General features: G+C 38.9%; 1 protein-coding gene across 4 annotated transcripts in view; it reads right to left on the bottom strand.

The window, feature by feature from the left end:
* Positions 1 to 27,847, bottom strand: part of CTNND2 (catenin delta 2) — a 907,509-nt gene extending 879,662 nt beyond the window's left edge. The window contains exon 1 of one of the 4 annotated variants that reach the window (XM_073891088.1): positions 27,514 to 27,847. Coding sequence is in view for 2 of the 4 variants with exons in the window: in XM_025867463.2 (XP_025723248.1) it covers positions 27,514 to 27,550 (37 nt within the window). In the remaining 2 variants the exon portion in view is untranslated. Of the gene's footprint in view, positions 1 to 26,863; positions 26,996 to 27,513 lie in introns of those variants that run through there. The other 3 variants (XM_025867463.2, XM_073891086.1, XM_073891085.1) reach the window with 3 other exon arrangements.
* Positions 27,848 to 27,853: the final 6 nt, after the last annotated feature.

Below are 27,853 nucleotides of genomic sequence, written 5' to 3'. Positions count from 1 at the left end.
AAATCTCTCTTAAAGTTTTATGGCCGAATAACAGCCTTTATTCTCAAACCTGTGAGTAAAGTGGATGTGACACTATAAAGTAATAGGACTAGACTAAGTTAGTCATTTGATTGTAGTGTTGGTTTCATGACTGTGGCATTTACATTCAAAACCTCCAAAGAGCTCATTCCCTTTATCACTCTGAAGCAAACCTACACAAAATGAATTCAATATGGTCTCATTTCATGGATTCCCTTCTTTTGGTTTACTGTTTCGTTTCTTTCAGGACTATCAGATTTACAACTAACTGTACTTCTTTACAAAAAAGAAAAAGATGGTGAAATCCTTAGAAACTTAACTTGACAGTTTATCTTATAAACTGTACCAAAGACAGACTTTCTGGCACCCTCTAGAGGCTTTACTTATGTGTCTACATGATCTCCACAGACTATGTGGTCCCTCCTTGTGATGCTGTTAACATCTTAGTAATTTAAAATGAAGCAACTCTTCACAGTTCATTTTGAGCACTAAGATTAGCTAAAAATAAGAGACAATTAAGCTAAGTCAGAGTTTTCACTTGAAAATTCCCATTCTATGATTGGGAATGAGAAATTAAACATTTTTGGGGAGGGTGTATAAAGTAGTAGTAGCACAGTCTGATTTGATAATTTCTGGATATTTCTGCCGAAACCTATTCATTCCGAAATAGTTATTCAACAGTCTCACATATCTGTCCAAAACTCCTAGGCAATAACCAAAAAAGCAAAAGGTAGTTCCAAGATGTTTACAGTGTTTAAAGCTGAGGACACTCATGCACAATATTAAAAGATAATCAATATCATGATACAGCCTGAAATGCCCTAAATTGACACTTTAAGATGGAAACAGTTACTCTGAAAAGTGGCCATCTTTTCCAAACCAAACAAACCAGCAGCTAGCAGGTGGTGAACTATAGTGTGTCTGCTCCCACTGCCAAGGCATGGACAGAGATGCATCCTGGTAGGGGCTGAGGCTTCCTCTCACTAACCCCTATATATTTATCTTTCAAGGCGAATTGGGTCACCAGAGATGTTACTGACTATATATGAACTTACTAATTTATCACAAAGTTAAAATCAATATAAACATGTTGCATATAAGTCACCTCCCCATTCCGAGCCAATTAAGAAAGACTGAATAGAATTAAAAATATAGCCCCCTGCTTTACCGCTGCCAGAGCTGAACATTCACCTTAGACCAGAGGCCACAGCCAGCCCCTCCACAACTTCCAGCAACTGGGCAAAGATCGGGAACAGAGGCTACCCCCATGACACCTGCCCAAGAGGAAGGTGAGGAGAAAGAGAACATGAGCAGTTTGACAGCAGCCTCGTATTTACCTTCAAGAAAACTTGTTCCACCCCTAGAAGGACCAGCAGATGAGACGCCCCCACTGGTGGAAAGGAAGAACTACAGGCAATAGAGCGCCCATAGGAGAACATCTACAATTACCCCCTCCAGGGGAACAGAGGAGATGGGAAAACTAACACAGCCTTAAGATGTTCTTCCTATTTTAAAGCTACTTATTTGCAGATTTCTAGAGAAATACTTCACTAATTAGATTGAAGAACATGAAGGTGTTTTATTATTTTTAAGAGTGTGTGTGTTATATGTGGGGAAAAACCTATGGTAACAGTAACTGGTCTTAAATTTTATATTCAGGTTAAATTTAATATTCAGGTAATAGTAACTAGTCTTAAACTTGATAGTCTTAAATTTGATAACTAGTCTTAAATTTGTTATTCAAGCTAAATTCTTAAACAAGAATTTAATGCGTTGTTTTAAATTCTGATGTATATGAAAATTATTTTCTTTTCTCTATCTCATGTTTTTTTTTTTACAAGCTATTACCTTCGTGTTTGCTAACATTCAAGGTGCAAACTGTTAATCCAGGTTGGTTATCTTACATCTTACCTTCCCTCTGCACTCCCCAGCATTTTGTGATGACACAAGACTCTTCTCTTTGCAAGGAAACACTTTCATAGCCAAGGTGTAAGAACTACATAAAAGATCCCACATTTCTCATTTCATTTGACAGTGCTATTTTCTTCTAAATATAAAAAGCAGACTTCTTGCATTTTCATTTTTGCTGATGAAATCAGGGTCCCAAAGAGAAACTTCAGTATTTTTTCCCTACTTGTGGGAAAAGGATCACAAGTTTGGTTAAATTGTCATTTTGTGTACAAATGTATAAATTCTCCATTTTCGTGACAGTCATATCATGACTGACACAGATTTTCAAGCTCTGCTAGTCAGTGCTGAATAGAATGTTAAGCACTTTTATAGACTTGCTTTAAGAGGAAAGGGGAGGGGAGCAAACTTTGGAATTCATTAACCATACACTAAAGCCCTATCCTATTTCTAAGTTAAAACAGCAACCTTTAATGATAAAATTCTCTCATTCTTATGACCTCTTTGTGAGAAACTTATCATAACCTTCACAATGTATGAAAACATGGTATTAATATCAAATGTCACTGAGCCAGTGAAGTGGAATAACATTTACTTTAGGAAATTAGCACCACAATCTCTCACCCAGATAACCTGTACTAAATCAAAGGTAAATCCCATCATTAATTTGCAAAGTAAAGTATAACCCAGGCACCTTTTAAGTTAGCTATGAAAAAGTATGTATGTAGTGGTGATTAAGTAGATACTTCCAAACAAGTTTGAAAAAAATTATAAATTATCAAATCCCAAAGAGGTTTGCACAAGTGGAAACAAAATATTTTTAACCTCTTACACTATTCATGGCTTTATCTTTCATTTTGGTAATTTGGAAATAATTTTCCTATAGAACTGCTAAGTCTTTACCCATTTAGGAACAAAGATTTCCACATTGTGAACTCATTCTGATAGAAACCTATGTTCTACTGATAGGCACTCGACAGAGACTAGCTATTAGCCTCCTGTCATATCCAGTTCTCGAGCTTCACAAACACGCCCTTTACCCTGAAGCCTCAATTTTCACTTCCTAACCCCCTAAATTCACTATTGAACTTGTGCAAGGGCACTTGCTCTAAGAATACATAACTCAATCAAAAATCCTCAAGGCTTCGCAGAGAAAAAAATGCTGCCAAAGCACCTCAGCACTTGGGATTAGCGAATTGAACAGACTCTGGGTTTTACCAGAATCACTAGCACATTGAGTTTCCAATCCATGAACATTAGCAAGAAAGCAATCAAGACCATCAAAGCCAAATGCTTGCTCTCCGTCAGGTATGTTTTTGCTTCCACAATGGTCTTAAGGGAGCATACTTGATAAAAAATTAAACAGACCAAATCTTAAAGTATATAAATTCTCCATTTTTGTAACAGCCATACCATGAATAACGTTACATAAAATATTTAACTCGGTGCTATTCACGTAAAGAAACAGAAGACAAGATAGGCAAGAGTTTGTTATTTCCACTCCCCTGAAAGAACAGAAAGACTATGTCACATGTATAATGGTATGTTTATAAATAAATGGATTTATGAATTTATAGATTGCATACATTAATCTTTCAACAAGATTACAAATGCATTTCATAGGGAAGAATCCATTTAAAAGTCTAAAAGGTTACTACTTAATCAAAGAGCTAAAATCAATATAATTATATTCCTTCAACAAACTGTGTGTGCATGTGTGTGTGTAAATACATACACACATATACATGCTAAAATGCATATAAAGATTTAAACAAAATAGAAAGAGAACTTTGCATGGAAAGTAAAACTGAGAGAAATAGTCCAAAAGCCTGATTTGGATAAAAAGTGATCTGAAAAACACACCACACATTCATGAGCATTCAATAATGCTATGGATTGAACAAGCATTCAAAGCTAGCATTGTTTTATTTCACACTTTTTCCATTTTAATTGGCACTGAGTTACAAACATTGTCTAAAGTTTACTATGTTGTCTCAAAGTTAACTTTTAAAAGTAATCTGAATTATCACTATAAATCAAGCATGAAAGAAATAAGCTATACTTAACATGCTGATGTTTCACCCAGAAAACTTGCTGAAATATCTTCGTAGTTTTGATAGTTAATCCTCAGAACCCTTTGGAATTGGCATGTAAACATTCATATTATCTGCAAATAACCTTTTAAATGTTTCCTCTTCTTTTCTAATCTCTTGCTTCTTTTGTCTTTTCTTATCTTATTGTGATAGCTAAGGTCTCAAAAGTGGTAAGAGCAAATATTCTTTAGTTTTTGTGATGAAAATGATACTACAGACCTAGGATATTTCAGTATTATTTAGGTTAAGAACATGCCCAAATTCTTAGTTTACTACAAATCATTACTTACGACCTAGTTTGGAAATGTGGTATTTTTTAAACACTGATTGAAATGACCACTGGTCTCTCCTCCATCTGTTAATACTGGGAATTACAGGAATTGCTGGCTGGCGCCTCCCCTGTACCCTTGGAATCACCCCTCCACCTTCCTGACTCTGCCCAGCATCATGGGCTTGCCCTGCAGGCAGTGTTCTGTGCACCTGTAACAGCAGGCTTTCGGCTGAGTTCAGCCACTGGGAGGCCCTGCTAAGAGGCCGGATGGAAGGAAGGAGGGAAGAGACAGAGTATCACTCTTCCTTCCTCTTGCCTCCAGCAGCCTCTCTGACAGCAGCTACATCCCCTCCATGGCTCTACGTCCTGCTGGATGGTCCTCTCCCTCTGGGAAATCCAGACCTTGGATCCTGGTGGCACTGCCTTCTCCTATCTCTCAAGGCCATGGTTTCTCAATCTCAGAACTACTGGCCATCTGGGTCCAGGCAGTTCTTTGTTATATGGGCTGTCTTGTGCATCACAGAATGTTTACCAGCATCCCCGATCTTTATGTACTAGATGCCACTAGCACCTCCTGCCCAGGGATTGATAATCAGAATGTGTCCAAAGATCGCTAAGTGGGGGTGCCTGGGTGGCTCATTCGTTAAGCGTCTGCCTTCGGCTCAGGTCATGATCCCAGGGTCCTGGGATTGAGCCCCACATCAGGCTCCCTGCTCGGCGGGGAGCCTGCTTCTCCCTCTCCCGCTCCCCCTGCTTGTGTTCCCTCTCTCACTGTATCTCTCTCTGTCAAATAAATAAATAAAATTAAAAAAAAAAAAAAGATTGCTAAGTGTCTCCTGGTAGGGGAGAGGGACCGCACAGTCCCTGGTTGTTGTAATGGGAGTCATGCTCCTTGAGGCTGAGTCTCTGAGTTACTTCCCTGCCTCCTTTGACTTCTTGGTTTTTCTCTCAACTATGTAACCATTCTCCTATATTAAATCCCCTCTATTGTAAATAGGTAAGTGGTGTGTAACTGATAAAACAAATTCCTAACACTAAAACTCACTGAGGAAATGACTGTAGTAGGCATTTTTACAATAGCTGGCTTGTATCTGCTTTCTTTCATTTTATTCGTTGCCTTTTCTTTCCTAATTTCTTAAGATCAACGCTTAGCTCATTAATTATCAATTATTCTTCTTTTCTAATATATGCATTAAATGCATGTCCTACACTAGCTACACTGTTTGAATTTTGCTATTTGCTGTTTTAATTGGCATTCAGTTACATTTTCCAAAATGTATTATGATGTCTCAAAGTTAAAGTTTGAAAATAATTTTGAATTATCATTATAAATCACACATCTAAGAAATAAACCATATTTAATTTGTAAAAGAAGATTTCAAAAGATAGTTTTTAAACCTATCACCAATATTTGAGTATGTTTGTAAATAATTTCCAATGTTTAAAGTATCTATTATTAAGAAGCTTTTATTTCATATCACGGCCCAATCCACAGCTGGAAAATAAAAGGTTTGGGGAAAAAAATCCTCACTTTCAATAATGATAATGATGATCTTCCTCATTATTATCATATTCTCTTGAGAGTATCACTGGTCTTTAAGACAAAGACATTAGAGAAGCAAATGAGAAGGACTAATGCTTTCTTGCATTTGGGAAAAGATGCTATAGGAAAAGGCAAGAAAAATACAATTTCAAATTACAAACATCAAATTAGAATAAAACTACATATAAATCCACCTAATAACTAAAAATATGTAAGCACCAAAGAGCCGCATGTAAACTTCTGAGTCTTTCCATATGCTGGAATCACATAAATGAATCTTGCATATAAGAAAAGAAATACTGGGTGGATCAGTTGGTTAAGCATCTGCCTTCAGCTGGGGTCATGATCCCGGGGTCCTAGGATCGAGTCCTGCCTCAGGCTCCTTGCTCAGTGGGAAGCCTACTTCTCCCTCTGCCTGTCACTCTCTCTCTCTCTGACAAATAAATAATAAAAATCTTAAAAAAGAAAAGAAAAGAAGTCCTGAAGAAAATTATCTTCTATCCAAGCTTTCTTCTTTTAAAAGCGCCTTATGGAAGAGCTTAACAATATTACACACACACAGACACACACACACACACACACACACACAGAGGCACACACAAAGGAACAGAAATTTTGGAAGTAATAAGAGACACTCAAAAATGCAATTTTATTTTTTCTGAATTGTTTTTCATTTTATACTTGAAAAACTACATCAATGTGTATTAATAAACCTGGTATAAGAGTTATAAAAAACTATTATAAATATTACATATTTTCCTCAGTTCTCTTCCCTCAAGAATTTCCTCTCTGTCTTCTGTGTTCTCTCTCCACACCACTATGCGTAGTTCTTGTAAAAGATTGCTCATTTGTCCCGGGGATGAGCTCCCCGGAGAAGAGGTCAGGTCCAAGTAGGGCAGGATTCATTGCAACCCAAGAAACAGAGGACTTTGTGCTTCTGTTTACCTCCTATCTTCAGGGTAGAGCGATGCTTCGAGAAGACAGAAGAAGCAAATGTTTGGCAGTGTTCTATCACCCAGATCTCAAATAGTACAATTCCACCAGAAACCTCCCACGCTTGTAAACCTGCAAAAGTGGCTAGAACTTATTTGCAGAACCCCGAGCTAAAGACTGTAGCCTGAAAACCACTGACCAGGACATTCGGTGTCTACATCTTTCCCAAATTATTATTTCTTAAAAGCCATGGCAGTCCGCCCCATGTGAGCCGCTGCCCAGCACTGAGCCTCCCTCGGCCCTCCTCAAATTTCCTCAGACCCCAACAGAGAACACCAGCCCAAGGGGCCCGAAGCCAGTGCACGCGGCGCACACTTCTGCAAGGTGTGAGCAGAGACGGGGCCCCCTGGGAGTTTTGCCACGAGCCTGGATGTCTCAAATTAATAACATTTTTCGGTCCTGTCTCCGCAATTACACTGGAAGCTTTTTCCAGGGCTCTTCAAGGCCTCCCTGCTCTTTGATTGCCTCTGCCAGCTCCAGCCCGCCCCGCACCGCCGAGCTGCGCGCCCCGCAGCCTGCGGTTTCCATGGAGACGCTGCCGCACGGAGCCGAGCGCCAGACGCGAGCCGAGTGGAGAGGAGGGAACCTGACCGCCCCACCGCCCACTCCAGGGGTCCTCCGGACAGACAGACGCGCCACCAAGGACAGGAGCGCCCCGGGAAATAACAGGGCGGCAGTACACAACAGAAAACAAACGGAGATGAGACAGAGAGACATTTAAAACTGGCAAGTATCTCTGATGTTCCCACCAAAATGAAATGTAAAAATCAGGTCTGCAAGTTTATTTTTAAAAAACTATATATACATACATTTGCATATACATACATATATATGTGTGCATGTGCATATGTATGTATATATAGGAAAAGTTTGATCTGCCTTCTCTAAACATCTGGGAATAGCATTTCCAGAAAAGTTAATTTTCACGGAAATATTGAAAAACAGCAAGGCCACTTTGGAGTGTGCTACCATTTCTTTTGAGCACATTATCATAATATTTATTCCCAGTCATGACTCATGCCCTATTCTGTGCCATTAATGAGACTTTGACATTTATTTTTTTCTTACTTTTATACAAATTCCTGTTTTTATTTTATGTACAAGAATTCTGAAGCAAAATCTGTTTTACCAATAAAAAGCTGTAAGCTCATGAATAACTCCTAAAATTAAAGTATTTCTAAGCTGTCCAACTCTCCTCCAAAGACTCAGCCAAAATTTTTTCCTATGCTGTATTTAGGGCTGTTCACCAGTATCCGATTCTCCCTGCCCTCAGGGCATACGGTAGGACTGGCTTCCCTCAGCATTGAAACTTGAGCATGTTCACATAACTCACTCTGCCTGATTATACAGGACTGAGTGACAGCTGACTCAATTTTCTACTACCCTTTCCCTACCTCTATGATCATGGAAGAATTCACTAAGATTCTGATCCCCTGGCCTGGGTCCCAGAGTGCCTAGGATTATCCAAGCTTCCATTCTCACCTTTCACCAACCCATGCTGAAGATGTACCAACTTTTACTCTTTTTAAGCTGCTGAAATTTGGGTGTTGTCTGTTAAAGCAGCATAACTGAGTTTATCCTAATGAATACACAATCTCCTTATTCAATCATAAAAATTTTAATACATTATGCCCATTTGTATGAGGTGCCCAGGGAATCATGACAGATTCTCTCTTCAAGGTCATGGTCTGACAAGTTAGCCGGTGATGACTATAAAAGACAAAATATGAAAAATATTCCATAGTGAATGAAAAACAAAAGTTCTATAAGAGTTCACTTTGGGTTGAGGTTAGGACTAAAAGGCTTAGCACAAGAAAGTGGATTTAAGATAGTGACATTGAGGGATGCCTGGGTGGCTCAGTCAGTTAAGCATCCGACTCTTGACTTCAGCTCAGGTCATGATCTCAGGTTCGTGATAGCCAGCCCCATGTCAGGCTCTGCGCTGAGCATGGAGCCTGCTTAGGATTCTTTTTCTCCCTCTCTCTCTCTGCCCCTCCCCCCAACTCATGCATGCAAGCTCTCTTGCTCACTCTCTCTCAAAAAAAAAAAAAAAAAAAGATAGCAATGCTGAAGAATTAGTAAACCTGAAAGAAAGTCTTCTATCACAAGGAAAGTGTTGGGAGTCTGAAACATCTATTAAAGGCTCAAGAACTATAATAGTTATTATTGTTAATATTATTAAATCAAGAGAACTGCAGGTCTTATCATGCCCAACAGATTCTGCCTGGGTAGGTCCAGCTGAATCTGAATTACAGAAAAACAACAATTTTTTTTAGTATAAGTGTTTCCCATGCAATATTTAGGACATACTTACACCGAAAACAAAACAAAACAAAACTGCCAATTATCTGCAATTTGTATTTTACTAGGCATCCTCTGCAATTTGTATTTTACTAGGCATCCTGCATTTTCACTTGGTAAATCTGGCAACTCTAACTCTAGGTACATAGGTACATCCTGGGGATAGTGTAGGTTGTATAAGAGGACCAGGAACAAGGCATTAAAGTTAACAGTAAGACAATTCATAAAATGAATACTAATTACATTTGTTTCTGGTTTTGGAAGTGGAAGGAAGCAAAGATTCCCTGTTAAAATATTTGTTAAAATATCTTCATTTGTAAAAATATTTTCAAAACAAATGATGTCAGTGCCCTTAGCTTCTATAAAAGCCATAAACTAAACAAAATATATTGAGACATTTTGCCAATTTTGTGTTACCCGTATCTTATGACTGTAAGCCATCATCAAATAAAGTTTTCTTTTTTATTGTTTTTTTCTGTATTTTGATAAACTCCCTCTCTTCCCTCACCTTAACCATAAATCCACAACATAGATGATAAAAAATATTTTATGCTGATTTACTATTTAATAGCTAATAAATCAATTTGAATAACAATTTCAAGATATTAAGATACCATCCAAGCCTATTAAAATCAAACAAATCATCCTTTCCTTTACTGAAATCTTTACTGAAATCTCTGAGCAGGCATTTTAAAAACTTACAGTGTTAAAAATTAGATTTGAAAAACAACCATTATGTTTTAGGATCATTTTAGGTTTACAGAAAAATTGTGAAGATGGTAGAGAGAATTCCCATATACCATCCACATCTGATTTCCCCTATTATGAACATCTTACATTAGTATATTTGCTACAACTAATGAGCCAGTATTGATTCATTATTATTAAAGCCCATACTTTATTCAGATTTACTTAATTTGTCCCTAATGTCCTTTTACTATTCCAGGATCCCATCCAGGACACCATACCAAACTTAGTCTTAATGTCTCCTTGGGCTCCTCTTGGCTCTGACCATGTCTCAGATTTTCCATTTTTGATGACTTTGAAAGTTCTAAGGAATACTGAATTAGATGTTTTGTACAATGTCCTTCATTTGAGACTTGCCTGATGTTTTTTTGCATGATTAGACTGGGACTACAGGTTTGGGGGAAGAAGTCACAAAAGTCAAGCACCATTTTCACGCCATCATACCAAGGGTATAAGATGGATTTTTTTAATTGACAATTTTTATAAATTGCTTACTTATATTCTTGGAAACTAAATTATATTTTAATGCCCTCAATTTAGTATTACCAGCATATCCAGTTTGAAGTAAACATTTGGACAAGACTCAGGAGCTTCAATTATATAAATCAATGGCATTTTTATATGAATTCTAACATAATTTAGAATGATCATATGACATTTTAAAGTTCAAGAACAAAAAATCATTGAAACTTAGAAAAGAGTCTCATGAAAATATTAGAACATAAATCCATGTTGTCCTTTAAATAAATAAATAAATCCTATATAGCTTAAAAACCAAAATTACAAGCTTAGAGCCAGGCTAAACCCCAACAACAACAGAAATAAAAACAATAAGAACAACAAAAAAACCCAGAAGAGATAGAATCACTGATGAAGATAACAGGAAATGTCTATGGCAGAAAGTGACAGCCTGCATCCCACTCCCCAGGGCCAAACACACCAGCTGACAGTTCTGTAAGTTTCTCAGGGATTTAAGTTAATTCTTTCCAGCCCTGCCAACTTTAATCCAATCAGTGGTTTCAGCCATGACCCAAGAGTTGCCACATCTCCCTTAGCACTTGAAAACACAAGAGAATTTGAATCTGTTATTTGTTATTAACCTACTAAATGGTGGATGGCAGAGGAAAAAAGTATACATGTTATTTTGCAATTATTAATTAGCTCCTCAATTAATGAGATTAATGATTAGGTTTAAAAAATTGTCATTTCTGTAGGTCAAAGAAAGTTGTATGTCAGCAATTTCACATGGTTCTACCTAATACTCTCAAGGATAATAGCAATGTAGGCCTGGATTTCCCAGAATGATTCATAAATAAAAACCTTCTCAAGGCATGTACTACCCTTGGTAAATAGTCAGATGAAGGTACCATTTCTCTCCTTGAATAAGACTCAAAACCAAAAGTTGAAATTATTAGCGTGCTGAATGTCAACAGGTAAACATGTGATGTGAGAAGGAGCCGGAATGCCACTTCCACTGAGCTCCTGACGAGACCACCATCTGGGCATGCACTCAGATGACACCTTTTTGGTTATGAACCCCCAAACTGCTCAAGACTAAACTGTGTCAATTACTTTCAGACATGATTTACATACAGATTCAAAAGCCACAGATTCAAATGGTGCAGACATATGTAGCCAATACAATAAGAAACAATTTAATCCATATTTTTGCTTAAGTAGGTAGCAACAATTTAAACATAAAAAAAAACCTTAAAATACTCCTGTTAGTTAAAAGGAAATTCCTCAATCTAATGACACTAGTTTAATAACTTTAAGCTAATTTTCTATGTGGAGGATTTATATTTTTCAAAGACATAATTTGACTAAAGGCATAGCTAATTTAAATTCAAAGGGGATTTTGTGATAGCAGAGTCCAAATGTGAGATAGGAAAGTTTATAAAAGCAAAAACTGATATTTCTGTTAATATTAACTCCAAGTTACAGACATTTCCTGTATGAGATGAAATAAAAGTAAATATGCAATTATGAAAATATCACTCTTGAAGTCACATAAATTGGCTTCCGGTATTTTAATATGTAACAACTTAAAAAATTCATATCCCTGACACACTAACATATACCCTTTATTAAACAAGTCACAAAATTTCCAACATACATCATTCAAGGCTTATGCCAAGAGTAACATTTAGATAATGTTGTCATAATTTAAAATAATTTTCTTTCGGTTGACAATTATTCCAAATCATAGATGGTAACTTCCATTTAAATATAATGGAGACTGTAATATAAATTCACCTTGAGAAAATAAATCTACTTCTGATAATCATATATGATCATTTTTCCCATTTTTGCCTACGTTCATCAATATTTTCTCTTAAGATAGTATCTTTAACAAACGAATATCCTGAAAGTTCTCCTCTAAATCAACATTTCCCCATGTTTCATATTCTCTGCTTGCTTTAAGATGATGAATATTGTTCTGTGAAAAAGTAAACTTTGTACAGTTCTATTTTTTTTGTTCTAAAAGTAAGTTTAATGTTCTCATGCCACAAAATTCCTGGCATATTTATGTTCCATTTACTAGGAGATAATCTGCCTTTGAAAAACAGCCTGCTATACTTGAGAATGCCAGGAAATCACATGACAGCTGACCTGGTAGGTGAAAGCATTATATTAGATCCACACATGGAAACGCATCAGCTCTTCCTAACTAATCATCATACTGGTCTCTGACATTCATTCAGTGATAGATGATCTGTCTTCTATCTTGTCTTCCCATTTCAACATGTATCTGTGATATGATTCAATAATTATTGCATATTAAAAATTTATCCTACAGGGCGCCTGGGTGGCTCAGTTGGTTAAGCGACTGCCTTCGGCTCAGGTCACGATCCCGGAGTCCCGAGATCGAGTCCCACATCGGGCTCCCGGCTCAGCGGGGAGCCTGCTTCTCCCTCTGACCCTTTCCCCTCTCATGCTGTTTCTCTCTCTCTCTCAAATAAATAAATAAAATCTTTTAAAAAAAATTTATCCTACATAAGATATCTACTTGAAGCCAGGTAGGCATTAATCCTGGTGAGTTCCTTCTAGTACATTGGTATGGGAGTAATTTTTAAGTCTTTTTAATGACCAACCTTCAAAGGGGTTGCATTCTAATGGGGGAAGACAGGAAAATACGCTTGCAAACCGGTAAATAAATGAGAAGATTTCCAGTTCTCTTACATGCTGGGAAGAAAACAAAACAGGGTCAGTATTAGGTGAGAAACCTGAGGAAGGATCAGCGTCCTGATGCGTACGAGAGACAGAGAGGTAGCCAAAGTGGCCGCCGGCGAACAAACCAGCGGGAGAGGATGCAGGTGAGGTACGACAGGAAGGAGGTGAACTTTTTTCCGTGTGTCACTGCCAGGGCTCTAAGCAAAGGCAAGATACGAGTGGATACAGAGGGCGCTCTCCAGCTGCTGTGGGGATGAACTTCATTTATTTTTCTAAAAGCAATTTTAGCAATTTATTTATTTGAGAGCGAGAGAGAGCAGAAGAGGGGATAAGGAAAGGGAGAAGCAGGCTTCCCGCTGAGCAGGGAGCCCGACGCGGGGTTCGATCCCAGGATCATGACCTGAGCCGAAGGCAGACGCCCAACTGAATGAGCCACCCAGGTGCCCATGGTGATGAACTTCAAAGAAGCACAGGACAGGCAGGGTGCCCGGCCAGGAGCCTGCTACAGAAATCTTGGTGAGAGGTGATGGGGGCTGGGATCAACATTTTTAAGAGTAAAGGTGATAAGAAGTGAAAGGTTCAACTGAGGTGAGGACCATCCATGTAATTTTTTAAAATATTATACAAAAGACTTCTGGAATACCATATGTTAATAAATATGGAAATTTGTACCCAGGTATTCTGTCTAGCATACTGTTCGGTGTGTCACATTCTATAACTTATAAATCAAAGAAAAACACTTAAAGTGAACTACAAAAAATCACTTAAAACACTTTAAATAATGACCCAGATTACCAGTGATTCCCATTCACTTAGGGACTACTTCAATATCAAACAACCCCAAATCTGCCACCAGAGGTGGGCCTTCCTGGGCATTGGGGCCTTGCTGGTTTTACCCTGTGGTCTCTGTTATGGATGGAAAGTTTGGGTCCCCACAAAATGCATATGTGGAAGCCCTACTCTTTTAATGTGATGATATTTGGAGCTGGGGCTCTGGAGGTAATTAGGCTTAGATGAGGCCATGAGAGGAGGTCCTCCTGAAGGGACTAGAGATCTTCTGGGAAGAGGAAGAGAGAGAGAGACACGCACAAGGAAATGCCATCTGAAGACACAGAAAGACTGCGGCCATTTACAAGCCGGGAAGAGGGCTCTCACAGGAACCGAAGCAGTGGGCATCTGGATCTTGGACTTCCAGCCCCCAGAACTGTGAGAAATAAATGTCTGTCGTTTAAGCCCCCCAGCTCATGGTATTTTGTTACGGCAACCCGAGCGAAGACTGCCCACGTAGTGTTTTCATTTAGTGAAGTCCTTCCACCATCACAACAGACAAGCCATTGGACGTCTTCCCTAACTTCTATGATGGAGGGGAACGTGGCATGTCTTACATTTGGATTTAGGTAATATTTATGGCCACTGCGTATGGCACCCCATCATCTACTCAGTGCTACAGAGCCGCCTATAGACCCGCTGCCAAAATGTTCTACCATTTTCTCCTGATGAACCACAAGCAGCTTCACAAATTCTGACATCACAATATTCCCTACAATACCATACCACAACACCTGAAATCTCACACTGCATCTGTATTTTTTTAGCTTCATATGCACGTGCAGCTTAGCTTTTTACCATGATGATGGCAATGTTTTCCACGTGCCGTCAGAATCACTGCAAGGTGTTGGACACTACCTGCATATACCAGGACGACCCACCTACCTGCACTGTTCTACCTCGTAATGGATGTAGAAGCAATCTAACCTCTTCCCAAACGCCTAATGACACCCATCTTCAAAGATTTATGAGTGGTAAACACATGGGTAACAATGCTCTGCTTACAAGAAAACTAGGAAGCAGAAACAGTATACAGACAGCTTTTTAATGTAAATCATGGGCATACATATTGAAAACTAATCAGGTACACCAAATAGGAAACAGAATGATCCCTCATAGTCCACAAAGTGATTCGTTGTAAAAAGTAAGAAGAAGAAAAAGCAAGGGCACCAAACACAGCTATGTAAGCATAAAGGACAGTGAGAGAAACTGAAAATAACTGAGTTCAAAAGCATCTTCTTCAGGTCAAAGCTAAAAAAAAAGAAAAAAAATTCCTCTAGCCACCAAATCCTGAATCTGCCAAATCTCAAGCAGCTCCCATAATGAATAACAGCAAGGAACAGCATGTATATTGAAACTCAGATGGATATCACCTAAGGAGCTTCTGAGAATAAGCAAAAATGACAAAATCTACTATTGGTTCTAAAATCTGTTACATTGTTTTCAAAATTCTCAGCCATGCTTTAAAAAGATAAAATATGGGGAAGCCCTTGTAATGACTAACACGCTATAAAGCTCAAAAGAATAGCTTTGCTTATATTTCCTCCCACACCCTGTTCAACTCAAGATAGCACTTCATCAGGCTGTCACCCTGCTCTCTCTCACCTGCCGTTCTGGAGGTAATAACCACTGGTAGAATATGCATATTCTGACAAGCCTCCAGGAAGCCACATAGATTCGTATTATTACACTGTGTACATGTAAGGTATTTATGTTCGGTAGTGTAAGATCTTGAGTCTTCGTTGCAATTACAGAATGCATTTCAGCCGAGTTGGCACACAGGACATGAGGGAAGGATTTCAGAGAAGTGACAGGCAACAAGGGGGCGTGGCAACCTGAGCTTGAAATCCAAGTTTGAAGAGGATAGATGTAGGTACCCCTCAAATGGAGAAAATGGCTCAACCCCTCAGAGGGGTACAGACCATCCAGCCCTGGAGCAGCCTGATTTTGTGACTCTTTAAAACATACTGCTTCTTGGGGCACCTGGGTGGCTCAGTCGTTAAGCATCTGCCTTCGGCTCAGGTCTTGATCCCAGGGTCCTGGGATCGAGCCCCGCATCGGGCTCCCTGCTCCGCAGGAAGTCTGCTTCTCCCTCTCCCACTCCCCCTGCTTGTGTTCCCTCTCTCACTGTCTCTCTCTCTGTCGAATAAATAAATAAAATCTTAAAAACAAAACAAAACATATTGCTTCTTCAAAATTCATACTCAGCCCAGTTTGTTGACTGAATGGATTCATCAATGACCAGTTGGCCAGCGCGTCAAAAACTCCTGTTGCCAAAACTTGTTTAAGCTTCCTGCTCCCTCTCACTTCTTAAAATTTCTACACTTCCTCTCAGGCGTTACTTACCCCTTATCCCTCTATGAGAAGTCACCAGAACAGTCTTCTGTCTCCACCGTCCATATGTGTGGACGAAGGAGGGATGTCACCCAAGTCAGTTTCCTCTTGCCCCAAATTCCCTTACACTCTGTTTCGTTCAGGGGGTTCACATGTACTAGCTAAAGCAGCCCTTGAACTTCTCAACTGCTACAATAAGAAACATAGAATCACTGTACAATTCATCACGCAACCTGCCCTAAGCTAAATTAAAAAAAAAAAATACAACTGTCTCTGAAGTTGCTGTAAGTACAAGCAAAACCATGATTAGCATCTCTGCTTGAGTCCCTAAAACTTTACTCCTCACCAAGTAACACATTCATTGAGGGGATACGAAGTTCCCTTTTGCACTCCCTTCAAAAGTTTGGAGAATAGGGAACAAATTAAAGCTTTTTTCATAACTTTACACACGATTTCTTCCTATTGGCAGCCTACAGTTAGAGTGATAAGAATTCTCTGAAATTTTGTTCAAAGTATTTAAGGAAATATGCTCAAAAAATGGAAGCCAGCTACAGTTCACACTTCTAAAACTGTTCTGATAAAGCCTTCCAGGCGCCAGACTCGGCAGCCCACCAGGAGAAAAAATAATATTCTGGGGACATTTCTACAGACTTCAATCCCTGAGGAACAATAGGGCTTCATTTTTACTACTCTTTTAAGCAGCACATGTCTGTGCAAAAAGAAAAAAGTAGAACTTTTTTTGAGCCAATTTGGTATGACACAATTTTTGAAGTGGTATAAGGAAATAACAGGAATTACTTCCAGTGATGGATAAAAGAAAGATCCTCCTCTAAGTGATACCCGATGGCATGGAATATAGCAGTATCTTTACAACCATTAGAAGATTGAGCATTTCATAACCATATTAATAATGGGTCAGAGATTTAGTTTTACAGACAAGAAAATCTTTTGACTCCACCTAATCCAAAAAAAAAAAAAAAAAATACCCTGCTTTTGAGGCACACCACAAATTTCAGGGAATCTATTTTACACTTAAATGCTTGTTATGATAATGCTTCCCAAAGTATTTTTACTTTTATTATCATATCACATTCACAAAAATACTGTAAATGTTGATTGATCCTAATGAGCAAATGACAAAATAGGTGCAGGTGCAAGGGCACAAGAGAAAGCAAATGATTTCATGATCTGGATCCCTGGATTCAAAATCCGAATTCAGCATTCCCTCCAGAATGCCACAGTACCCAGTACCCAAAATGCATCAAAAGCAACCAAACAAACCCTAGCTCATGAATCAGTTTTGACAATGAAAACAAGAATGTACATATGGCCCATCATGATTAATGGAGTATTTACTATGTACCAGTTACTGCCCTAGGATTTGAGGATCAATGATAAAGAGACAGAGACCGATATGGAGTGGGGGTGGAGAGATGCATGGTCCTACGCGACCAGAGAGAAAGGCACATGATATACCTAGGGGGTACACATAGGATATGATATAGAAATACATGTATGGGGGCGCCTGGGTGGCTCAGTCGGTTAAACATCTGACTCAGGTCATGATCTCAGTGTCCTGGGATTGAGCCCCGCACGGAGCTCTATGCTCGGTGGGGAGTCTGCTTGAGAATTCTCTCTCTCCTCTCCCTCTCGCTCTAAACTAAATCTTTTTAAAAAATAAATATATATATGTATCTATACTGGATCTGTGAAACAGAAAATCATATATTTGCCTAAGAATGACATCCTAACTCACTCTTCCCAAACAAGCTGAAACACACTTCAGCAAGGCCACATGGAGGATGAGGACAGCACATACGCAGAGCTTCCGCCTGTAAGCCCCAGAGTGTGGTAAACACCTGGCTGTCACACACAGGTCCCTGAGCCTGTACAGGTGTGTAATTATGCTTCATGAGGAGAAAGCAAAGGCCAGAATTAGAGAAAAAGATATGTCATATTTATTATTTAACAGTAGAAATAGCTAAAGGGTTTGAGGTTCACAATACTAAGTTCTCTGCTGTGTAGGTGTGGTCCATGGTCTCTCTCTTTTTTTTTTAAGATTTTATTTATTTATTTTAGAAAGAAAGAGCATGGGTGTGTACAAGTGGGGGAAGGGGCAGAGGTGGAGGGAGAGGGAAGAATCTCAAGCAGACTCCACGTTAAGCATGGAGCCCAACATGGGGCTCAATCTCGCAACCCTGAGATCATGACCTGGGCCAAAACCAAGAGGTGGAGGTTTAACTGACTGAGCCACCCAGGCACTCCGAGATCCACAGTCTCTTAATCTGCCTTCAAAACAACCTGAAAACACAGGAAATACCTCTCCATTATCAATATTGACACTCAATAGTAACTTACCCACTTGCTAAAAAAAAAAAAATGGAAAAGTTGAGGTATGAACTCAATCAAGTCAGGATACGACTATTACATACTCCCTCCACCATTTGTTCCATTGCCATATTTACTACTGAGACACAAAAATCAGGACACAAGAGAACATGCCCTTAAAGAGGAACCCCTTCCCCAGGAAAAAGGAATACATTTAACCGTAAGCTTTAGAATTATGTTTTTAAAATAAGAATAAAATGAGGAATAAACTGATAAAACATGGCAAAGGGTAATACAATTACCTTAGACAAGTAATATAAATCAGTAAGAAATGAGGCATAAAGCAGTTGAGAAATACTCAGAAGATACAAAAAGACAATTTACAAAAGAATTACGAGTGCATCATAAACTTATGTAATATTTAACCTCAGCCATATTCACAGAGAAGAAAAGTAAATCACAGGGAAACACAATTTTCCCCCTAATTGGAATGTGTTGCCTGGGTTTTGTCTTTTTTTTTATTATTATAATACCCAGTTGTTGAAATCATGGAGAAATTGGGACACTCTATCGCCAAAGGAAATGTAAATTATATAACCTTCCTGCAGGACAAATTGACAACATATATCAACAGCCTTGAAAACATCTAGTTCTATGAAGTAATCTACAGAAAATAGCCTGATGAAAACTATTTAGCTTTAATCACAGCATCATATATCCCACCAAAAAATGAAAATGCCATCAATCTCCCAAAATAGGAAGTTATTTAAGTAAATGATGTTACATAAAGGTATGGAAAACAGACACTAAAAATGAATACAAATTATATGAAAAAAGCCACTTTACATTTTGAACAGTAACAAAACAGAATCTGAGGAATCTTCTAAATTTAAAAATGTATATGGATTAACATTCCTACTAAAAATAGTCATTTCTGTGCCTTGAGATCATGCATGAACTTCAGCTTCCTTTCATCATTCCTGTATTTTCAAATTTTTAATGATCGTGCATTACTTTTGAAAACAAAAAAAGAATAAAACATTTTTCAAAAAAGAAAATACTTCACCAATACACTGCACAGTTCTCAAGAAGATACCAACGTGCTAAACCGACTCAATACATCTCTTAAATTTAGGGGTGCCTGGGTGGCTCAGTTGTTAAGCATCTGCCTTTGGCTCAGGTCATGGTCCCAGGGTCCTGGGATCGAGCCCCACATCAGGCTCTCTGTTCCGTGGGAAGCTTGCTTCTCCCTCTCCCACTCACCCTCCTTGTGTTCCCTCTCTCAGTGTGTGTCTCTCTGTCAAATAAATAAAACCTTTAAAAAAAATACACATCTCTTAAACTTAAAAACAGAGAAAATCTAGTTGTAGCACTGAACAGTATATATGTAATACACACTCAAAGGATGTATGTTAATTTCAGTCAGGCATTCAGCTAATTAATGAAATTTATCCCAAAGCAAAAATATAATATTCTTTTCAAAATTTAAAGGCACGCTTTTTTTCTGTGTAATGAATCACATACCAAACAACTATGTATTTGGTGGGCAGATAATATACAAAGAGCAAAACACTTGAAACCTTGTCATTTACACTATGTTCTTATGTTTGTATGTTTGTATGGGTGTATGGGTATGTGTGCAGGGTATCATATTCAATATAGTTTTCTGCCTAACCTTCTTAACCTCCAGTATCATGAACACTTCCCACTTTCTTGGAAGAGATAACTCCTAACTATATAATGTTCCTTGGATAGAGGTGTCATAATATATTTATGCACCTAAATATATTTATTAGTCTTTTGCAGCCCAACTCTAACCAAACAGTCTGATCCACACACTACAAGCCCCAGGCTTCCTGCACCACCTTCCACGACCTGGGTAAACATGACATGATTTCTACTGTCTCTGAGACTTTTCAGATGATGCCCATTTCACCTTTCTGCTTTTCTGAAGCTCTTTTCTACCTCCTTATCCAGTGACTCAAAACACACACACACACACACAAAACAGAGTCAGTACCAGTGAGGACTGCGTTAGAGACAGGAGGCTGAATTTTGGCTTTTTTGTATTTGGGAGACTTGGTTTGCTGCCAAAGAAGTTGCTCTTCCTGGAAATTAAATTATTGCATTTCAGAAGGTAATGACTGCTAGGTTACTCTAATGTTTGAGAGTCCAAACAAAATATTTGAGAGAGAAGAATAAAATTTATTTTAAGAAGTGAGTTTTTTAAGGTTGAGTAGTCATGCTCGGAGTCAAATAAAACATCACATTTACTTAGAAATTCACTTTATTCTTCTTTCTTGACGGTGTCCATTTTTGCTCCTATTAAAAGTTAAAACATTAAATGCCAACCAAACTCTAATTATCTACACTGGGGTAGAAAGTGCTGCAGATAAGAGCTCGCATAGATCATCATTTATACATGGTTTGGGAAGTCAGATTTTGACACTGTCCCTTTTATGCCCAACTCTCCCCACTTACAAGGCCATCCAATTATTGGCAGTCAAAGTCTAACGTGGAGAGTAGGGAGGGCACACGAAGAATGAGGTATTTTAGAGTTGGCAATACATAAATCAGCTGACTTTCATGGACCATACTCTCTATAAATCAGCCAGGGCATTAGACACTCCCCTGATAATTCCTGATACAGTGTCAAAATACCATAAAATATTTAAAGAGCTCAACTTCTAAGCAAAATACTGTGGAAACTATTATATCCAGAATTCTACAACCTGAATTCTTTATAAACCACATCAATGAGGAACACTTCTTGCCTACTTCTGATATTTTTCCAGGTAAAGGGAACTTAATTCATGTGACACTCTGGTCTCTCTCCAACCCTTCACTTTCTCTGTTTCTGAAAAATGAAGGAAGCATCTTGGCTAGTACCCTCCTTCTTCCTCTAGAAATCTTCCTGCCTGCAGAGAGGCAAGGCTAGGCTCTAGGGCTCAGAGACAGCTCTGTCCCTGCTGGGAGAAAGGAAGGGAGAAAGCCAGGGTCCTAGGATGTCATCTGGCATCACATCAAGGTACGTCTAACCAAAAGTGATTATTTCACCCATGGTGGCTACTCCTTTACTTCTTTTTCTTTCAAAATACCAACTTTTTTTGGAAATTGTAAGGGTTCTGGGATGATATTTATTGGGTTTCCTAAGGACACCAAAAATCCACATTTCAGCACATTTTATAATTTAACATAAATGTATGCCTTTTTTGTGATTTATGTTGTTGCATATTTAAAGGATAAAAGATTACAATAAGCATTGTAAGAACCAAAAGAATAAGCTATATAAAACATGTATACAAAATGCATTTTCTTAATAGATACCTACTGTATCAACTTTCTAAAGACAGTGATAATCACATCTATTAAGCAAAAAAAAAAAAATGTTACTAATGAGAAAACTCTAGGCCTTACCTATACAGGATAAAAGTATTAGCAAATTTCAATGATAAAATTAAATTCTATCTATTCTTCATCATCTAATGCTACAAATTAAGCATCCCATTTAGTAATACATTATCATGCAAAATTTGCAGAAATTTTGACATTTGTATTTATTTAACCAAACATAATTGGCTCACCACTTACTTTGAGCCAAAAAACAGAAAGGTCTTTTATTATAACACGTATTTTACTCTGGTAACTTATAATTGGCAGTTCCCACAACAACACATAAATTTGAATATAAATAACCGTATTTATTGTCAAAATGTTTTTCTGACTTAAGATAAATTAGTCTCTTGTTATACAGGTCACATTCTGTAATAAATTCTAAGATATATCCAAACATTATTTTTGCAAAAATTATGTTGCTAAAGATCATGGTTATCCTTCGTAAGAGCTGGGCATGATCAAACCCAGAGGACCTGGGCACTTTACTGAAGGTACTCAAAGTGAGGTAACAAGTGAAAATTACCATTTATTGTCAAAAAGGTACCAGTGTACACACTTTTATTTCAAAAAGCTGATTTTAATAGGGGGAGTGGGTCTTCTCCTTACATAATAAATTTAGCCTTTTAAGGTTTCTTTCTTTTTTGTTACAATGATATTATGATGGGATTCATGCCCTGTGGCTCCCAACAGAGCATATGTTTAAAATGTGACCTCACAGAAAGGGAGGTCATGTTTCTGTAACTGTCTATAAAATTCTTTGTATGAATCTTGCAGAAAATTTGATATTAATCGGGTGAAAAATATAACACTAATAGAGAATATCAAAGTTTTATAATTTCTGACTCTGTGATTAGAATCTTTTTTGATTTTTTTAAAGATTTTATTTATTTATTTGAGAGAGAGAGAGTGAGCAAGAGAGAGAGGGAGAGAACAAGCCAGGGGAGAGGCAGAGGGAGAGGGAGAAGCAGACTCCCTGCTGAGTAGGGAGACCAATGCAGGGCTCCATCCCAGGACCCTGGGATCACGACCTGAGCCGAAGGCAGATGCTTAACCGAATGAGCCACCCAGGTGCCCCTAGAATCTTTTTTTTAAATAATGGTGCTGGGAGATATAATTTACTTCTCTTTGCTTAACTAATATATATTTTAATATGTAAAGGACTGGTATGTTGTAGACTAGAAAACTTGACATACTTTATATGCAAATCTAAATAAAGTGATATTACAATAGAAATAGGGAGAGAATATATCCATTTAATAGCTTTTGTTAGAGAGGATAGAGGCCTATATAACATTTAATAATACATAAATGAAGCGTAAGTATCCCTTTTAATATGCAGATATGTATCTCCTGTGTTTGTGCAAATGTTTATAATTTACAAGCTACTTATGCTCTTATTTACTTTATCCTGAAATCAATCTCTTCAGATATTCTGTCCTTTCCTTTTGTACCCATTTTACAGCTGAAAAAAAAAATAATTGCGCTAAAGTCTAAATATCACATAAATGGCCAAGGACACAGCTAAAAAGAGACAAAGGTGGGATCCACCCAAAGCCAGCACTCTCTCCACATCTCTGCACCTACGCAAAGCAGAATCCCAAATAGCATTACACCATAATATAAACATATTTCATTATTTTAGGTATGTATTTTATGTATAACATACAGGGTATGTATTACACACACACACACACACACACATACATATATATATTATATGTATTCATTGTAGGTCGGAGCCCAACTTTTTCCTCTAGAAATATATTTCTGACATGAAATGAGAATTAATGGAAGAATACGTTTCAATAGATGTAATTCATTTTACAGATCACTTTTCAGGAACCTCACCAAGAGATACACGTGAATATGTGTCTAAGATGAAAAGCTTCTAGGAAATACTGTTTGCAATTTGTCAAAAACTGATATAGAGTATAACTTCAATATCCTAATATAGCTAAGACATTTCCTACAAATCAATTAACCGTGATATGGAGCTTGAGATCATACTTAACCACTATGTGATCAAAAGATAAACAACCGAAGTGTCATCACTACACATTTTTGCTATGAGTCTTAACATTGTTAATTGACTAAAAGCACAGTATGATAAAATCTTTCTGTGAGTTTCCTTGTTAGAGGTACTGTTTGTGAACACAATTAGATTCATGAAACCCAACCAGGCAGTGTATTAATCAGTGGGCAAGACTGGCAGACAATGTGATAGAAACTACTTATCTATGACACATTTAATATTTTACATTAATACAAAAAGCTGTGGCTTTGTCATATAATCAGATAAACCTGAAGCCAGCAACAAGTTAACTCAAATTAACTTTTCACCCACATCCGCATAACACTTAGCACAAAGCCATCAAAGTCCTGAGAACACCTCTGGAATATGGATGATGAAAACCATCATGGAAGCCAACTGAAGAATTTGGCTTAAAAATGTATTTCTGACCTGTGAGTCGGCCAGCAAAGACCCCTTGTGCCACATCTTCCGTGGCAATACTGTATTTAAAAATATCTGAGTTTTCTTGGTCATTCAGAGGTAATTCATTCTCTGAATTCAGTGGTCCAGTTGAAATACTCTCAACTACGTGGCATCTTCTAAAAATAAAAATCTCTATTTAAAAAAAATCTTTCAGGAAGAGTATACTAGCATCACTAATTCCCCACCACAGAAGTAAAAATAATGTTCCCACAGAGACAATCGTAAATGGGTGTTCAAATCTTCTGTGGCTAGTCATGAGGAAAAGAAAAAGGAAAAAAAAAACATTTTTTGCATTTCACAATGCAACAGTTCCCACTTTAGTCCAACTGGCTTGTTCCAACCAGATACGCTGGTCCACACAAAGTATAGCTGACTTTATGGACAAATTACAATAAATGATCTTAAATGTAGTTTTACTGTTTACTTACATAAGGAAAACCTGATGGAATTACTCTACAGAACTCACCAAATCCCACATAAATGCATACCATATAAAAGAGAACTTCGATAAAGGACCATGGGAAGTCACAAGTTCTATAATATTTTCAGGAGAGCACTGCATTTTCAACTATATGTCAAAAGTAATGCTATATTTGAGAATATGATAACTTCATTTTTAATTTTAAAGGTCATTATGAAAGTGACATTATCCTTAGAAATTATTTAACAAAACTATAAATTGCATTTTCCAACTAATTTCATTTGAATTTCATTTTCTCCCTGATGAGCCATTTCACTGGAAGAAAGATTGGCTTGTGTTCTACTGTGGAAAATGTGAAGTTGATGGAAATATTGTAATTTGACAGTGCATGACTTTTATTATAAACAATGAAAACACTAGTGACATCTATAATGATTAGGTTGTACAACTACACAAACATTCACCAAATTAAATAACTCCTTTCCGCAAGACTATGACAATTTTATTAGAGCAACAACATCCTGTACTTAACTACAATTGCCATTCAACCAGGTACTATCATTTTCAATCCACAATATAACATAAAACTCACATATACAACACATGTAGTTTTGTTCATGCTCTTCGGCTGCTCTCTGGCCACATACATAAGCACGGAACAGTATCTACTAGTCCTTTAAGAGTCACATTTAAAACTGAACTGTAGACTCAAAAGGAAAAAAGAGAAAAGAAGGTCTACCTCACATAGTGCTTCTTTTTGAAGAAATTTTATATTAAAACAATGCAGTGAGCACAAGAGTGTGTTCAAAGCGCTCTTGGAAAGTTTTCTAAATGTGAATAAGGTGAAACGAAGAAAATATAGGTAGAGCTAATCACACTGTTCAGTTACCTCAAGCCCTATGGAGCTTGCTAGTCTTCCTGCAACGCTGAGACTTGTTAGTTGTATAATTACAGGTCTCCCAAATTTCACCATCTAACTCCAAATGCAAGCATCTTCATTCAAGTCCTGAGATCCTGTGACCCACAGAGCAGTAAGGATGCCACTTAACATTTCCCCCGAAACATTAAAAATGGATTCTGCATGTGGCAAAGAATTTAGGGCAGTTTACAGCATCCAGTCCCTATTTGAGGATGCCTGCTCATTCTTCCAGAATGAGGCCCCCAAATCATGCACAGGTTCATCCCTGTAATTCTACATGAGTCATATCAAACACTTCTCCATGGGATTTTAGAAGTGGTGCAGCTTGAAAGCCTTTTAATCCGGTAAGTGAATTACTAAGTGCAAAAAGATGAACTGGACTACCACCGGACGCCGAGCTACTGATGGAAAGATGCACAATGAGAGAACTCTTGGGTAGTTTGACCACCTCCCTATTTTCATGGGAGTCGTTGCAGAAAATTGCAAGCATCTTAAATATTGGTCACATAGTTCCAAAAAGTGAAAATCTATGCATGTCAGGCCTGAGAGTATGTATGCCTATAACATATCCCTTTTCTACACCAACGTATTTGCTTGATAACATTAGGCATGCATGTTAACAACACCTTTCAGGGCCAAAGCAAATCAGATCAGTTCAACCAAAGCACACAGGAGGAACAAAACATCTTGGAACCACAAGCTGCCCCTCTTTTTCTGTATTTCCACACCCTTCCCTTCCCCTCCATTTACATCTCAACACAACTTTAGGCATTTTGGAAGTAGCTGTTCTTTGTTGGAAACACACACACACACACACAAACACATACATACATACACACACACATACACACCCCCCAAAAATCCCTAAGACTGTTTTCCTACCACACGACCAGGGAGGCTGCACCACCTCTTCAGTGACTTAATTCTGAACGTAGTGGCTCAAACCAGCTGAGCAGCAATCGATGAAAACACACTACACACCAGAATATGAGGAAGGTCGGCGAAAAGGAAAAGCAGCTTTGCTTTCAGCCATTAATTACCGATCACCCAAATATCGCATCGCAATCTCCCACACACACGCACAGCGTTCCAAACCTGGGTTTCAGGCGGCGCTTTCCAGAGCCTCGCTCTCTATTGTCAGGACGCAGAAGCCCCCGAAACCTGTGAATCGAGCTGAAAAGGCTTCTTGTGAAACCGCTAAATATAGACCAAAGGGGCTCTGGGTCTGGCAAGCAGCGGGAGACCGAAGAAACGGCCATGGACGCATATGACTAAGTATTTCCATTTTGTTCTAGCCAAACATCGTAATGACATTGAACATAAGGGCAAAAGACTAGAGGGAAGTCCTCCCCACCCCCACCCTGTCTTCTCCGTATATTAGGGACGTCATGAAGGCAACGGGTATGTTCTTGAAGGTGGCGGGGAGCAGTATTGTTGGTGTTGCCCTATATACGCCTCCTCCGGGGGAGAGGGGTGGCAGGGAGGGGGAGCACGCAAGAAGCCACTTGCTAACCGCTCCAAGAAAGGCACTAACCCCGGTCCCCATTCCAAGCAGAGCTGTCTTCCGAGAGGGGACGGGACGCGATCGCGGTCCTCCCCCGGCCGGCAGGACCGCGCAGCAGCCGTCAGCCGGCGGGGAGCAGAGGACCAACCCCCACCGGCGGCGAGAGGAGGAGGGCGAGGAGGAGAACGGCGCCGAGTAGGAGGATGCGCCTGGCCCCAGCAGCCCAGCGAAAGCAACTCACCCAACGGCGCGGCGCCCGACTGCTTCCTGGAAAACATGCACCCGCCACCAGCGACAGCTCCTCAGTCCGGGAAAAGGCGTGCGCGCCGCCGCCCGGCTTCAGGGCAAGGTCCTGACCTTGCCCAACTGCAGCATCTTCCGCTTTTGTTGTCTGAGCGCGGCCGCGGGACAGGCGATGCTGGCGGGGAGCACGGGCGAGCGCGGCGGGGGAAAGGCGGCTCCCGACGCGAGTGCGCGGCGCCCGGCCCGGCGGCCCCTCCGAGCGCGGCGAGCGCAGCGCCCCCTGCCCGGCTCCGCGGGCTCCGCGGGCTCCGCGGGCTCCGGGCTCCTCCAGGCTCCTC

This window comes from Callorhinus ursinus, unplaced genomic scaffold (genome assembly GCF_003265705.2).
Source record: "Callorhinus ursinus isolate GAN/ISIS: 27379988/994484 unplaced genomic scaffold, GSC_fseal_2.0 scaffold3, whole genome shotgun sequence".
Classification (NCBI taxonomy): domain Eukaryota; kingdom Metazoa; phylum Chordata; class Mammalia; order Carnivora; family Otariidae; genus Callorhinus; species Callorhinus ursinus.
The sequence above is the reverse complement of the archived record's forward strand: the minus strand, read 5'-3'. Positions and strand labels throughout refer to the sequence as shown.